The sequence below is a fragment of the Mirounga angustirostris genome, unplaced genomic scaffold (genome assembly GCF_029215605.1).
Source record: "Mirounga angustirostris isolate CCGP_5_RB_7025 unplaced genomic scaffold, mMirAng1.0.hap1 SCAF_32, whole genome shotgun sequence".
NCBI lineage: Eukaryota > Metazoa > Chordata > Mammalia > Carnivora > Phocidae > Mirounga > Mirounga angustirostris.
Genome location: NW_026991740.1, coordinates 286,228 through 300,912, shown reverse-complemented (window position 1 = coordinate 300,912; position 14,685 = coordinate 286,228). Strand labels below are relative to the sequence as shown.

At 40.8% G+C, this 14,685-nt stretch overlaps 1 protein-coding gene across 1 annotated transcript; it reads right to left on the bottom strand.

The window, feature by feature from the left end:
* Positions 1-1,643: 1,643 nt before the first annotated feature.
* On the bottom strand, positions 1,644-14,225 carry MMP13 (matrix metallopeptidase 13). Its single transcript, XM_045892903.2, has 11 exons — positions 14,106-14,225; positions 12,734-13,121; positions 12,404-12,645; positions 11,559-11,707; positions 11,261-11,386; positions 9,145-9,306; positions 7,643-7,760; positions 6,947-7,080; positions 5,836-5,995; positions 3,865-3,968; positions 1,644-2,994 (listed from the first exon to the last, which is right to left on the bottom strand). The coding sequence occupies exons 2-11, from the start codon at positions 12,929-12,931 to the stop codon at positions 2,894-2,896; spliced, it is 1,494 nt and encodes a 497-aa protein (XP_045748859.2). The 5' UTR covers positions 12,932-13,121; positions 14,106-14,225; the 3' UTR covers positions 1,644-2,893.
* Positions 14,226-14,685: the final 460 nt, after the last annotated feature.

The following is a 14,685-nucleotide window of genomic DNA, read 5'->3' as shown; positions in this document are numbered from 1 at the left end:
GTGGATGGATGGATGGGTGGGTAGATGGATGGATGGGTTGGATGGGGTGGATGGATGGATGGATGGATGGATGGATGGATGGATGGATGTGTGCGTAGATGGGACGATGGATGAATAAATGGATGGATGGGTGGGTAGATGGATGGATGGGTTGGATGGGATGGGTGGATGGATGGATGGATGGATGTGTGGGTAGATGGATAGGTTGGATGGGATGGATGGGTGGGTGGGTTGGATGGGTGGATGGGATGGATGGGTGGGTGGGTTGGATGGGTGGGTGGGTGGATGGATGGGTTGGATGGGATGGATGGGTGGGTGGGTTGGATGGATGGATGGATGGGTTGGATGGGATGGGTGGGTGGATGGATGGATGGATGGATGTGTGGGTAGATGGGACGATGGATGGATAAATGGGTGCATGGGTGGGTGGATGGATGGATGGGTGGGTAGATGGATGGATGGATGGATGGGTTGGATGGGATGGGTGGGTGGATGGATGGATGGATGGATGGCTGTGTGCATATATGGGACAATGGATGGATAAATGGGTGCATGGGTGGGTAGATGGATGGATGGGTTGGATGGGATGGGTGGGTGGATGGATGGATGGATGGATGGATGGATGGATGTGTGGGTAGATGGGACGATGGATGGCTAAATGGGTGCATGGGTGGGTGGATGGATGGATGAGTGGGTAGATGGATGGATGGATGGATGGGTTGGATGGGATGGGTGGGTGGGTGGGTTGGATGGGATGGATGGGTGGGTGGGTGGATGCGTTGGATGGGATGGATGGGTGGGTGGGTGGATGGGTGGAGGATGGGTGGATGGGCATTTCTACTCCAATAGCAAGCCTTAGAAGAATCTTATGACACATTCTGGGAAGGTGAACAGTGCAGAGACTGACTTTGAGGGGTGCCCTGGGAGGAAACAATCAGCAGCCCTCCTTACACCTACAGTAACTGCTCATTCTCCCCTCAAAATCACTTAACTTACTAAATTTTAATCATTTTGCCCCCATTGTAGGATATAAGTTCTTAAGGGGTAGAGAGCAAGTTTTTCTAGTTCATCTCAACATCTTAGCTGCCTGACCTTTAACAGACACTTACTAAATGGAGATGGATAGTGTTTAGGAAAACAGAAGGGACCTAGTCTTAAGCTCAGGGGACCCTGAGGTTCCCAGAAAGTTTTTGCCTTCCTCATGAGAGTTCCCTGCCTCCCCGTATTTCCCAACTTCATCAACGTGCAATAGTCTCGTTTTAAACCTCAAGAGGGTCAGGCCCCAAGAGCTTCAAGGTACACATTAGAACCCAATCTTCCTTGCTCCCAATCTAGTGTTCTCCCCACCTCATTTCCAAATAGTGCTCCCAGCAGGGCAGAGTCTGAGGAACTGTGAGCTCCACCTGGGGAAGTGGGCCCATCAGCCCGAGGCCGACCAAACCCTGGCAGAGCTCCTGTTAACATGGGCTGGGACAGTTACTTCTTAATTCTGAATGTAGTCTTTCTACAAAGCAAAACAGTGAGTGAATTACATTCACCAAGAAATATGGGCAAGAAAAAGGAAGAATTTAAATGGATTCTCTTTGTGTGAAGAAAGCCTAAAATTACACCAAAAGACAAAATGTACTATATAATAATGTCTGTTGAAAATATCCTTTTTATTATAAACAGTATAAACGCTTCCTGACACATCTTGCAAATATGATACACTTTATTTTCTTCGCCTGAATTTCTGTGAACAAGAGGTCCCAGCATGTCTGAGATCACCTGTGGCTGATCCCCCACTCAGTGAGCACCCCATGCCGGGCAGGTTAAGCCACGCCAAGGGTGAGAGAAGAGCAAGAAGAGAGGGAGAAGCACATTTCCACATCTTCAGGAGGACTGCAGTCCAGCGGGATGTTTTCTTTACTTTGGATGTCTCCGTTTTAGCATGCTTCCAATTTATAAGATACACTTTATATTTTAAGAAAGGAGCCTCTTTATCCATGGTGAACTGGACAATTAAAGCAATTATCTAGGTAAGACAGGGCTAGAATACTACCTTTCATCTTAAAGAATCAGTTGGTTTATGAAAGAATGATGCCGTGGCCTTTCATTGCTGCGATAGCCATATTAATTCTTTGATGTTTTTGGAAGACCTGAAATGTTTGAATACAAAGAGAGATGGGCTCTCTTTATCTTGTAGAACATGCAAAAAAAAAAAAAAAAGTCTTCTTTGAGAGTAGGCCTGGAATCACGGTCAACAGTGAGAATTAAACCGAATCCACAGGCCATATCTACTGTCCTCGGCATTGGGCCCTGTCTCTCATCTGGAGTGACTTTGATCCTAGTGTCAGTAGGAAGGGGGGCATGTACATTCAAATATTCTCAGTGCAAAACCAAAATCACTTCTTTGGAAAGTTGTCCACAATAGCTTTATTACAGATATTTCCCTTTGGTTTCTGTCTGTTCGTGGTACCACATGCTCCCTGCAAATTCCATTCTCATACTATTTTACACTTTTTAATAAAGATGATTCATTAATTACATAACTGTGACTTGCTTCTATGCCTTTGCAAAGTTTCCTTATAAATATATTTAAACATTATGCTAACTCTCTTTGACACACCATATGTCCCATTTCTGTTGTGGAAAATACCGTCGACTGCTGCTTCTGTGTAGCGCACAAGAATTAGGTGATCCTTACAGTCTCTGAATATTCCATAACTTTAAAATTCACTGTGGTTCCAGCCACGTATCACTGTCCAGATACCATCTATTCAAAGATAAGTTACCAAAGCTTGTTCACAGAACTAAGCTTTTCCCCCGACATCCCCGTCCCCCACACCCAGTATCGCTGGAAGTATTCTCTCAAATGCTCTCCAGGATTTAAATAACAATATTTAAAAGACACTTAACACCACAACAGGGAATTTGCTGGCATGACGCGCACAATGCGCTTACTCCAGATGCTGTATTCAAACTGTATGGGCCCATTGAAGAAATAGATATAACCTATAAGGAAATGACCAAAAAGAAAATTTCAGAGTCTGAAATCGGTAAGAGTTTACGCCAGCTCACATTAAAAGTACAACATGTTAGATCCCATTGTTTTTTAAGACGCCAACATTTGTGTTTAAAACCCTACTAATGCCTTACTATATTGCTTATGGTTTAAGGGAGGAAAAAAAGTACAAGTTTCCCAGGTCCCCTGAATTGTCACCTTGAAATCGTGGTCATCTTGCCATGAGTTCCAGTTTTGATGCTTGACATATTGATACTAGTTATTTGAGTTTGGAAAAATGCCCCTTTTCATAATTAAAGCAAAAATAACTGTAGTCATTGGTCTTTCTATATAAATGACTCCCCACTCTACCCCTGATTTAAATTATGGCAATAATTTTTGACTCTTGGCATCATTAAGCATAATTTAAGATAGTGCTGGGGCACCTGAGTGGCTCACTCGGTTAAGCGTCTGACTCTTGGTTTTGACTCCGGTCATGATCTCAGGGTCATGAGATCGAGCCCCACGTCCGGCTCCATGCTCAGCGGGGAGTCTTCTTGAGGTTCTCTCTCTCCCTCTGCCCCCCCACTTTCTCTTCCTCTCCCTCTCTCAAATAAATAAATAAATAAATAAAATCTTAAAAAACAGTTTAAGATCGTGTTTAAAGTTTGGCATTATTATTTGTAGAATTAGCAATCATTTGAGCAACATTTTCATTTATTCTAAATGTATTATGTTTTGTTTGCTGCCTACATAACTATTCCTTAACTGCCATAAGTTTCTTAGCACCTTTAAGTCCTGTATAAAACTGCTCTCTAAGGGAAATACTTTGAGGGGCTACAGAAACCCCCCATTGAGGTCAGCGTGATGGAACTAGTTACCGTTTTTCTCATAGACAGCGTCCACTTTATCACCAATCCCCGGGAAGTCCTCTTCTATTAGCCTGGGGTAGTCTTTATCCATGACCTGGTTAGTATCATCATAGCTATGTAGTAAGAAAAAGAAACTCTTAAGTAGGTCGTATTTCTTAGAAATTGTTTCAGAAATGTTACAGTGGATATCGTGACACCTTTCAAAATGGACAAGAGTTAGAGGTGCCTGGGTGACTCAGTCGTTAAGTGTCTACCTTCAGGGCGCCTGGGTGGCTCAGTTGGTTAAGCGACTGCCTTCGGCTCAGGTCATGATCCTGGAGTCCTGGGATCGAGTCCCGCATCGGGCTCCCTGCTCGGCGGGGAGTCTGCTTCTCCCTCTGACCCTCCCCCCTCTCATGTACTCGCTCTCTCTCATTCTCTCTCTCTCAAATAAATAAATAAAATCTTTAAAAAAAAAAAGTGTCTGCCTTCAGCTCAGGTCATGATCCCGGGGTCCTGGGATCGAGCCCCACATCGGGCTCCCTGCTCGGCAGGAAGCCACTTCTCCCTCTCCCACCCACCCTGCTTGTGTTCCCTCTCTCACTGTGTCTCTCTCTGTCAAATGTATAAATAAAAATCTTAAAAAAAAATTTTTTTTTAATTAAAAAAATTTTTTTAATTAAAAAAAAATTGACAAGAGTTGTAAAATTTTAAGTCTGTTTAGAACATCTGGTAGCTTTTGCAAATTAGGAATTATGATATTGGGTGCATTGTGGATGCTCGCTGAGCATTTGTTACCTTGTCTAAAGGCCATCTTTGTAAAGATAGTCACAAGCTCATTTCCATTTCACAAACTGCATATCTGTTATAAAAGTGTGTTATTAGGAAAGTGTTCTTAGACCAAAATAAATACATGTTTGTGCATTGAACAACTATGTACTGATCTCCCACCGTGGGTGAGACAACTCTCTAAGTGCGATAATGGATGCCAGAATATTGGGTGTATAACTCCTGGACTAAGAAGTTATCAGGGCATCTGGTGGTTTTGAAGCTAGGCAGGGGAGCATGGCTCGCCCTACCATTGCTACAGTTCCATAATCCACCTCCCCTGCACACAGGCACACCCTAGCAAACCACACACATCCTGAAATTAGCCTAGAACAGCCTCCCATCATGTACCACTGTTACTGTTACTGATAAGAGTTTCCTTCCCTTGAGATATGTTCCAATAGGTGAAAGACAAGAACCACTGAACTGTGGAGAGAGGTGGGACGTGTCTACACGGCAACACTAAGCAATGGAAGCCAAGCATCATGACAAGGAGACATCCAGTGCCATGAGAGGCTTCGAGAAGAGACATAGCCTGTGAATGGGTGTTCCAAAAGACTTTGAGGTTAAATGGTATTTCCAGTTAACTTTGACCAGAGGGTAGAATTTTAAGAGGGAGAGATGCAAGGGCAAGAGCTTCCAGCCAAATGGGGGGATAAAAGCACAGTGTGTTTGCAGTCTGGTAAGTCACACTCCCTCATTGCACCACAGACCTTATCTAGGGCATAGGGACTGGAACAGCAGTACTGGGGAGAACTTGGTCATAGTATTTAGACAGTAGTGAATGTCATTGTCAGAAATAAAGAAGCCAAACAGCAAAGATGACACAGATGAGAATGTGTGCATGTGTGTGTACACATAAAGTAAAGCTACTAATTTAAATCTTTCAAGTGTGGGAGTCCTATGAGATACTCTCATCCCCAAATATATTTATGGCTCTAAGCTCGGCGATGTTGCCAGTGTCAGGGCTGCCTTCATATCGACATATGTTCTAAATATTCCAACCCCCCCGTCCTTCAAAAAGGGGCTGACTTTAAAAACCGTGGGCCCAGCAGCTTCCTGGCCAAGCTCTCCACTGGATGAGCATGGGAGAATTGTTTAAACCAGTGAGAGCAGTGTGGGACTCACTTGGCCCGTGTGACACAGTAAACACAGTAAACATGGCGGCCGTACCTCCAGACCTGGTTTCCCGAGAAGAAGAGTGTCTTCCCTGTGTCTTCAAAGTGGACAGCTGCGCTTATCTTCTTAACCTCTTTTGGAAATCCCAGTTCGGATATTTTTTGGGGATAACCTTCCAGAATGTCATAACCATTAAGAGCCCAAAATTTTCTGCCTAGAATAAGTGAAAGAATGGTTTTATTATCCAAGGGAATCTATTAGGACTCACATTATGTAGATATTTACTTTAACAAAGAAAGACTCATTTTATACATTTTATACATTTGGAAATCAGGGTCTGCGGTCACCATGTTTATGAAACACAGAAATATGAGCATTCTTCAAACAAAAAAATAAGACTTAAAATGCTAACTTCCTGAGTATAATTACCAACCAAATATAATTAATTTGGCAACATATTACCTCTGACTGTTAATCTGGAGCGGGGTGAAAAATGTATTAAAATTTCTTCATGAATAAGCAGGGCAGAGGGAACAGTGAATTAGATTGAAAACTCAGATTTTTTATACCAGATAGAAAGTGACTTTATTATAGCATTAATTGTAATAGTCAAACAACAGAAACAATGTCAGTAGAGTGCTATGTAGCCATGATGAATGATGATCATGAAGACGGAATAGCACTTTGGAAAACTGTCCGTCATTTTGTGTCAAGAGAACAAGTAAAATATGAAAATGTATATATACTATGAATACAAATATTCAAAACCACATATTACATATGGTGAAGGACTACCCAAAAAAGGTGAGAAAATGAAATAAATCAACTTTTCAGAAAGGGGAATTATGGATAATATTTTTTTCAATGTTTCAAGAGGTACATTGTCATACTGTCTGCTCAGCAAATAGTTTTTAAGAGGAAGTAAGAAAAAACTGACACGACTGCTGTACAACAAATAGTACATTTGTAAGGATAAGTAATAATGCAGATTTTTACTTGTCAAATTTGGGGACATTTGGTAGAAAGGTTCCAAGTATGTTCTGCTTAATATTTTGTTATGCTTGGCTCTCAACTTGGGTATTTTTTCAGGAGCGGTCATTGTGCTAAGACTCCAGCAGCATCAAGCTCATCACTGCCTGCCCTGGACACGTGGGGAAAGGCTTACCTCTAAAGATGAAGATAAGGTCCCGAGAGGGGTGCTCATATGCAGCATCGATACGGTTGGGAAGTTCTGGCCAGAAGGATTTCGTTAAAAACAGCTCCACATCAACCAGCTGAGGATGCAAGCGCCAGAAGAATCTAGCACCAAAGCGAAAATACAGAGGTTGCTGTGAGCAACTGATGAATGAATAAGTGAACAAATGAACAAACAATACTAGAACAAGGTAGAAGTGAGAAATTCATATCTCATTTTTCGTTACCCCTAGGTTTAGGTTGTAAACACTCTCTCAAATTTCCATATATGTCACCAGAACAAAAGTCTTTCCAGACCCAAAGGAACTCAAGTGGATGGTGTCAAGGTTTACTGATATGGTAACTGATTTCAATACTTGTGTTTTCAAATAAATAAATTGGGTTTGTATATTTACTTGATTATCTTTATGAGGAAGAGTGCCACCAGCGTTGTAAAGAGAAGCTGCATCATGCCAAGATTAGCCATGGAAAAGTAAAGTGTTTATCCATTAGTCGTTTATTTCATCTGAAACATGTAAAAAAAAAAAAAAAAAACCCATACTACCAAAAATCTATGTTTTGCTGTTAATGTCACCTTTGGAAATGTGACTGGATGTTTGGCTATTTGCAGACACAGCCTCACAAATGTCCATGACATGCAGATTGTGTTAAATAAGATCAAGAGTACCTGTCTTTAAAGATCATCATTTCTCCTCGGAGACTGGTGATGGCGTCAAGGGATAAGGAGGGGTCACATTTGTCTGGTGTTTTGGGGTGTTTAGGGTTGGGGTCTTCATCTCCTGGGCCTGCAGGCATGAAATGAAGGGAAGAAGGTGGTGAGGCCGGACTTCCTGATGCCCCACCCCTACTAGTGGAGAGTCGCAGGGTCCCCTCCAGGGAGGGCAGGAAGTCCTCAGCTTCTACACCAGGATCCAAACACCATGCAATTCTACTTCCTTCCTGCGGGGTCACCAAGCTCTTGTGGGTGGGCCTGCTCCTCCTGCTTCCATCCTCAAGACCCCTTGAGATTCTTCTCAACTACATCTTTGGGTTTCTTGAGGTTGGTGATAGAAATGGGTGGATGGGGAAGGGAGCGAGACTCAGAGGAAACCTTCCCCATCCTTGGCATGAGCTATAGACAGGCTGCTCTTGAGATACACATTTCTTTTCAAGCCACTCCTGGGGGCACACCGTCCCTGTGGGAGTCCTCACCTCTGCTCTATCTCTTGCCTCTTTTACCAGCTAGCAACGTCCGACACGGTCACTTCACCAGTTAACCCCAGTACCGCTGCCGTGAGTGAGCAGCCAGGCCTTCAGCAGCCCTTATGTGCCACGAGTTTGTAGCTTTCCCCCAGCTCGGGTGAGTGCAAAACAGATGCCATGCATGCACAGTAACAATTCTGAGCTGCTTCTTCTCCACCCGGTTCGTATTAGTTCTGTCATCAAGTCCCCCCTTGGTCACAATATTGTAGAAATAGTAAGAAACGCAAAGCACTTGCCCACATCTACACTAGCTGCTATAGTAGATTTCAGTCCGGAGGGGGAATGATGGGCCAGGTGCCATGAGCAAGGTTTCTGATCTCGCTGCTCTAGAAAGGTTTACATTGATAACTTTAACTCTATTAGTAGAGGCAGTTTTGCTGGTTTGAGGTGAGGTTTAATTATTTTATAAATATTACTGAAAATTTGGAAGAAAAAAGAAGGAAGAGATTCTTACAATGGTCATTGTAGATGTTGATTAAAAGTTACTACAGGCCACCTGAACAGTTCCTACTGTGGCAAACTGACATGGTTGAAGGAATACCCAGAATTTATAAAAGCTGGTTAAGACCACACTTTCACCCTCAGCCACGGTACTAGAGATACACTATTTAAGTGCTACAGGGTGTGGTTTCTTCATTGGTTAAATGGGGAATAAAATATTTTCCTTCCTTATGTCAGAGGTGTTTTGTGGGAATCAAACGTACCTTGCAAGGTATAAAATACAAATAGGAATCTGCAAAATCTTTGGAGAATAGAATATTTTCTACTTGAGCAGATGGTCTGATTCAGAAAGGAAAACTGGGCATGTCTTCCCAGGTTTTAATAACAGAACCACGACAGCAATAATAGTAATGATAAATTCACTGATAATTTTGCAAGTAAATGTATGCATCTATTCTGTTTCTAGACTGATAAATTAAGAGTTACCATAGAGAGACTGGATCCCTTGTACATCGTCATCGGGAAGCGTAAAGTGGCTCTTGCCAGTGTAGGTGTAGATGGGAAACATGAGTGCTCCCGGGTCCTTGGAGTGGTCAAGACCTAAGGAGTGGCCGAACTCATGGGCAGCAACGAGGAACAAGTTGTAGCCTATAAGAAAACAAAGCAACGATGAGAAAGCAAGGCAGTGACCAGTTAATGGATGGAATGCTATTTTCTTTGCCTCTTTCTCTTTCTTGGCTATTTCACTCTTTTAAAAAAAATTAATATTCAATATTTGGTTGCTTGAAGGAAGATTCAAAATATTGAATTAATCCTTATAATTTAATGTTCTCTTTGATTATAGCTGCCTACCTAATTAGAATAGCAACAGATTGCTCTCAAATAACTAGGAATCAGTGAGGATTTACTGGGAAGACGCTAAGAATCTTGATGTGCTCTTTGTTTTCTCAGGGCAGCTGAGGAAAGTGGAAAACGGAGGCCTTGAAGAAGGAGTCATGGGAAGTCACATAGGGTGCTAGCTATCAGGGCGTTTCTAGAACATCGTCTAAACAAGAGGCATCATGCAAATGGATGATGACCAAGTATGGAGCATGCACTAAATAGGATCTCTGGGAATCTACTTGGGAATAAATTCCAACCAAGTGATCCTTTCCAGAATATCTCTAGACTCTAAAGCTTAAAGGAATAGAAACTCTGGAAATGCTTGGCCAACTTTCCTCGATTTTAGAAGACCACTGTGTCACTATATTTACATTATTTCCTCTAGTCATTCTTACCACCAATTTCTGAGCCTCCTAATACTGATATTTTAAATTGAAAAAAAAGATAAAAAGTTGAAAAAAAAAAAAACCACATGGAAGCTGGAGTCAGTGGTTTCAATTTGACCTTAAATACCAATTGCTAAGCCTATGCCTGACGAAAATGTACAACCAACTTAGTAAATCATGCAGACCCTAAGAGCGATCAAAGTTCCCATAATCTGAGTAAAAAGCAATTCTTCATTGAAATGACTAGTGATAGATCCCATTCCTGGCCTTTAGCTGAAAAATCAATCATGGTTTGTTTATGAATATTTTCATTCATTTCCGTTAATATTTCAAATACAGAACTTATGCAGGAGTCTAAAACTGAGGTTTACTGTGGCTCTCTCTCATAACAATACTAGATGTTAGTCTTTCTTCCTAAAATCATTCTTACCCATGTAATATTCAGAACGTAAATACGTAAATTCTCACCTCTCCTTCCAAAGATACATTGGAGGCATTGAAACAGAGGCACTGGTCAGCCAAGGCCCAGTTTTACTCTTTGGAATAACAATTCTTCCGATTTAAATGAATAATAACAATTAGCTATCTATGAAGACTACCTCTAACTGTCACAACCAAGGGTCAATATAGCTCCATAGGTAAGTCCTAGTTGGAACAATCTCGCTCTTCTTCTTAAATTAATATTCCCAATTCTTTTGAGTTTGAAGATTCATTTACTGACTAATGCATTCAACACTGAGTTTCATTTTGCTCTTATAAGTATAATTTTTATCTGGTCTGTCTCATGCTGTTTGGAGTAAGACACCATCTTGATTTGTTGGAAGAGTATTTATAAAATCAGTGATATAGATATGTCTGAAACAAGTAACTCATATAACAGAGAACAGAAAACAGACTACACTTGTGCCATTAATATTTCTGTCAAGGAAAAAAAAACTATTTCAACTCACATCCAACTCATCTATGACCTGCCTGTCCAGCCCTAATAGTTTTCAGGTATGTATTTGTAATAAACTGTACTTCCTAAACACACTGAAAGGTAATCCACAGTAGCAATACCTTGATTGACAGAAAGACATTTTGGTCCTAAATCAAAGTTAGCTAGTATCCCTCAAGTCACTAAACTAAACTGCTCACTTTTAATGTTTCACAAATAGGTTTGTAGAAATGTCACTTGTGAGACTAATAAGTATAAGATAAACTTTTAATTTTTTTGAAAAACATAACCAACTATCGAATACAATTTACAGTATGCTTCTTAACTTCTTATCAATGCGATCACTGTCTAACCCTAATCTAGTAATCATGAATCATACCTTTATAAGAAATATTACCTTTGGAACTACTTGTCCAAGTTTCATCATCATCAAAATGAGCATCCCCTCCATAGTTTGGTCCAGGAGGAAAAGCATGAGCCAGCAGACCAGAGGGTCCATCAAATGGGTAGAAGTCACCATGCTCTACACACAAAAAGCAAGAGTTAAGAATCTAATTATATCCAGCAATGCCTGGCACAAATGCTTGGTGAATTCTGTAAAAAGTAATGAATGACTGAAAGAAGGAATAAAAGAATGGAGACAATTAGGGAGCAGAATGTAAAAATGTCTCTTAAAAATGATTCTCCATCATTACCTTTAGTTCCAAAAGAGATCATGATATCAGCAGTGCCATCATGAAGTCTGGTAAAATTCAGAGGCGTCACATCTGACCAAACTTTGAAGGCTTTTCTGAATGCCTTTTCAACTTCAGAATGAGTCAGATCAGGGGTATAATTCACAATCCTATTCAACAGAGAAAGTTTCAATTACATTTTTGGAAGGAGAAATATTTGAGAATATATTTTCTTGGAATACTGCTTTTCAACTCAAAATGAGGTGGCTTCTTTAAAAGTTCTACTAGAGGTCCAAAGTTTCAAAGAACTTATCAATTATGATGCCATACAAAGATAACAAAATGAATTCAATCAGATATTTGAGTATCTCCAAATATCGGACCACTTGGAATCTTACATTTAAAGTATTCAGATATTTAATGAAACTTGTATTGTATGATACAGATTTGGAATTGTATGACTATGATCTAAATAAATGAAATAACTTTGTCAAGTTCCTAGAGAGAGTAGGACTCTCCATTTTTAAGCACTCCTAATAAATATGCCTCATGTAGTACATTTGCCAATTTTATTACACCTACTTTTACTTCTAATTTGATTTCTTTTCTAAAAAAAAATACCTTGAGATTTCCATTGAAAAATAATGCTGGGTTAATGTAACAATAATAGATGTCATGAGACATTCTCACCAATAGTATTAAAGTTATTGCTGGAATCATTTAACTTCTAGTTAAATATTTAAAGCCTACTTAAAAAAAAAATGGGACCACACATGTTCTGTCATTTATAGCTTGTGCTGAAAATTAGGCATTTAATACTATTTTAAAAAGTAACAAAGATTAAAGAAAGATAGCCTCTGATTTACCTGTAGGTTAGATTCGTCTTGGACCACTTGAGAGTTCGGGGGAAAACATTGTACTCGCCCACATCGGGAATCCCACATCTTGGTTTCTTCATGATGTCCAAGGTGTTATCATCAAGTTTGCCGGTGACCTCTAAGCCAAAGAAGGACTGCATTTCTCGGAGCCTGTCAACCACGGAGCTTGCTGCAGACTTCTTCAGGATTCCAGCGGGATTCAGGGGATAGTAGTAGGATTTCAAGTAGCGCTGGAAAAGAGACCAGAATGGCCTGCTTTTAAAAGAGAAGGGCACTTGTGAGATGTAACATCCCGCTGGGACTGGCAAGATACTCTACCTCTGCGAGCTGGAAGTCTTCCTCGGACAGATCATCCTCACCATCGCTGGGAAGAGGCAGGGACCAACACTGAGTCCAGCTCAAGAAGAGGAAGGCAGCCAGGACGCCTGGGAGCATCGTGATGGTTGTGCCTGGAGCCTCTGCCTTCTCCCAGACAAGCACCTTTACTTTTATAGACCTGCAGTGGTGACTCATCATTTATAGACAAGTTCCCACTTCCTAGTCCGTTGAAGGTAAACATGCTTACATGGCGACTTTTTTTTTTTTCTCCCAAGAAGTGTGGTTTGTGGTAGAATTTGAGGGAAATATAAAATGAGGGCGTCTCTCATTTCAGCAGGGTCTCAAAAACCATCTGGCAAAATAAATGGCCTCAGCATATTTACAGATACTGTGGGAAGAAGCAGAGAGTAGTAAAATTTTCACTTTACTGGGCAAAAATGTTTTTCCCTCTGGAGGAAAGCAGCTACTTTTACTTTTTTTCAGATGAGAGTATCAAGATGATGCTCTTAACTTCCTTAAAGAGACACTTAGTCCTGCTTCTAGAAGATCTATAACCTGGTGACTTCTAAACATCATTTTCCCTAGAGTGATTCCAGAGGGAGACATTGTGTGTACCTGAGGGCCACAGAATTGGACCAGACCCCAGCTTGGAGGCTCAGAAGGACTAGGGCACATCCACAGGACTAAATGCTACAGTTGAAATTTAAAGGCACTGGTGTGACTCTCAGCGAACACGGAATCCTGCATGAATTCCCTACAGGTCCAGGAAGAGGTAGAAGACTACATGGGAATACAATATAACGGCTAACCCATACTGAAGGATTACTACCTGCTAGGCTTAAAAGGCATGATCTCATTTAATCTGTACAACAGCCTTAGAAGCACATCTGAAACAAGAAGGCTTGTTTTCACTTTACATATGAATAATCTGAGACACAGAGATGTTAAATACTTGTTTGAGGTCATAGAGTTACTAAATGGTGCTGTCAGCATTTGAATCCAAGCCAATAAACTCAAGATTTCATGTTTTTAAACACCATCTGGTATGGCTTCTACCTCATTAATTCTCAGAAATTTTCTCAAAAATGGAGCTGCTTTGTTCCCACACCTCTGGGAGTACCCAGGAAAACTAGGGCTCTAGGTAAGCTCATGGCCAATTTCAAGTTTCTTGATTTTGATTTTTAAGTTTAAGTAGTAGAAGTACCTGAGGTCCAAAACCTCAGGGAAATCATCCATTAGGGGCCTTCAGAACGTCCCACCTTTAGTACCATGATGTCGGAGTGCCATCCTTAGTGCCCCATAGATGTAAATGGATAGAAAAATACGAGTAATGATCTTCTGATTGAATGACTGAAAATGCAAGTTAATTTACGTGATTAGGAGTCAGAGAGCAGCTCAGGTCCAGAACACGTGAAGGCAAAGACAAGGAGCATTGAGTACAGATGAGGGTGGGCAGGGAAGTGGTACCCTACACGTGAGTGACATGCTGTCATCTGGATTGGCCAGCACCTCAGACGTAACCAGAAAAACCTATGAAATGGAAGCAATCAGTAGAGGGCAATTTATCATGCTTTTTCCAAAACAGAGCCAAATAGATCCCTACAATAAATATTTCCAATGAGTTCAAGATTAGATTTAGGCTCAACCAGCAATGCAAAACTATCATTTGTTTTAAGCTTCTTCCATGAACAGCAGTTAATTTTAGATTAAGTGATAATTATCGAAAAGTTTGATTCATCTACTGAGCTTATAGGAAATTAATTCATTTGAAATCATTTATTTTTACCAATAAAATTTCATAACCTTTTAAAGTCTCATTAGATTTTAAAAAAGAAGTCCTGAAAAAGTTAAGAAACAGATGACATTAATGTTTGGAAGTGGGATAGATGAATCGAATAGCTGACTGTACTTGTAGGTTCTCACATTATTTGTAGATGTTACCACTTTAAGCT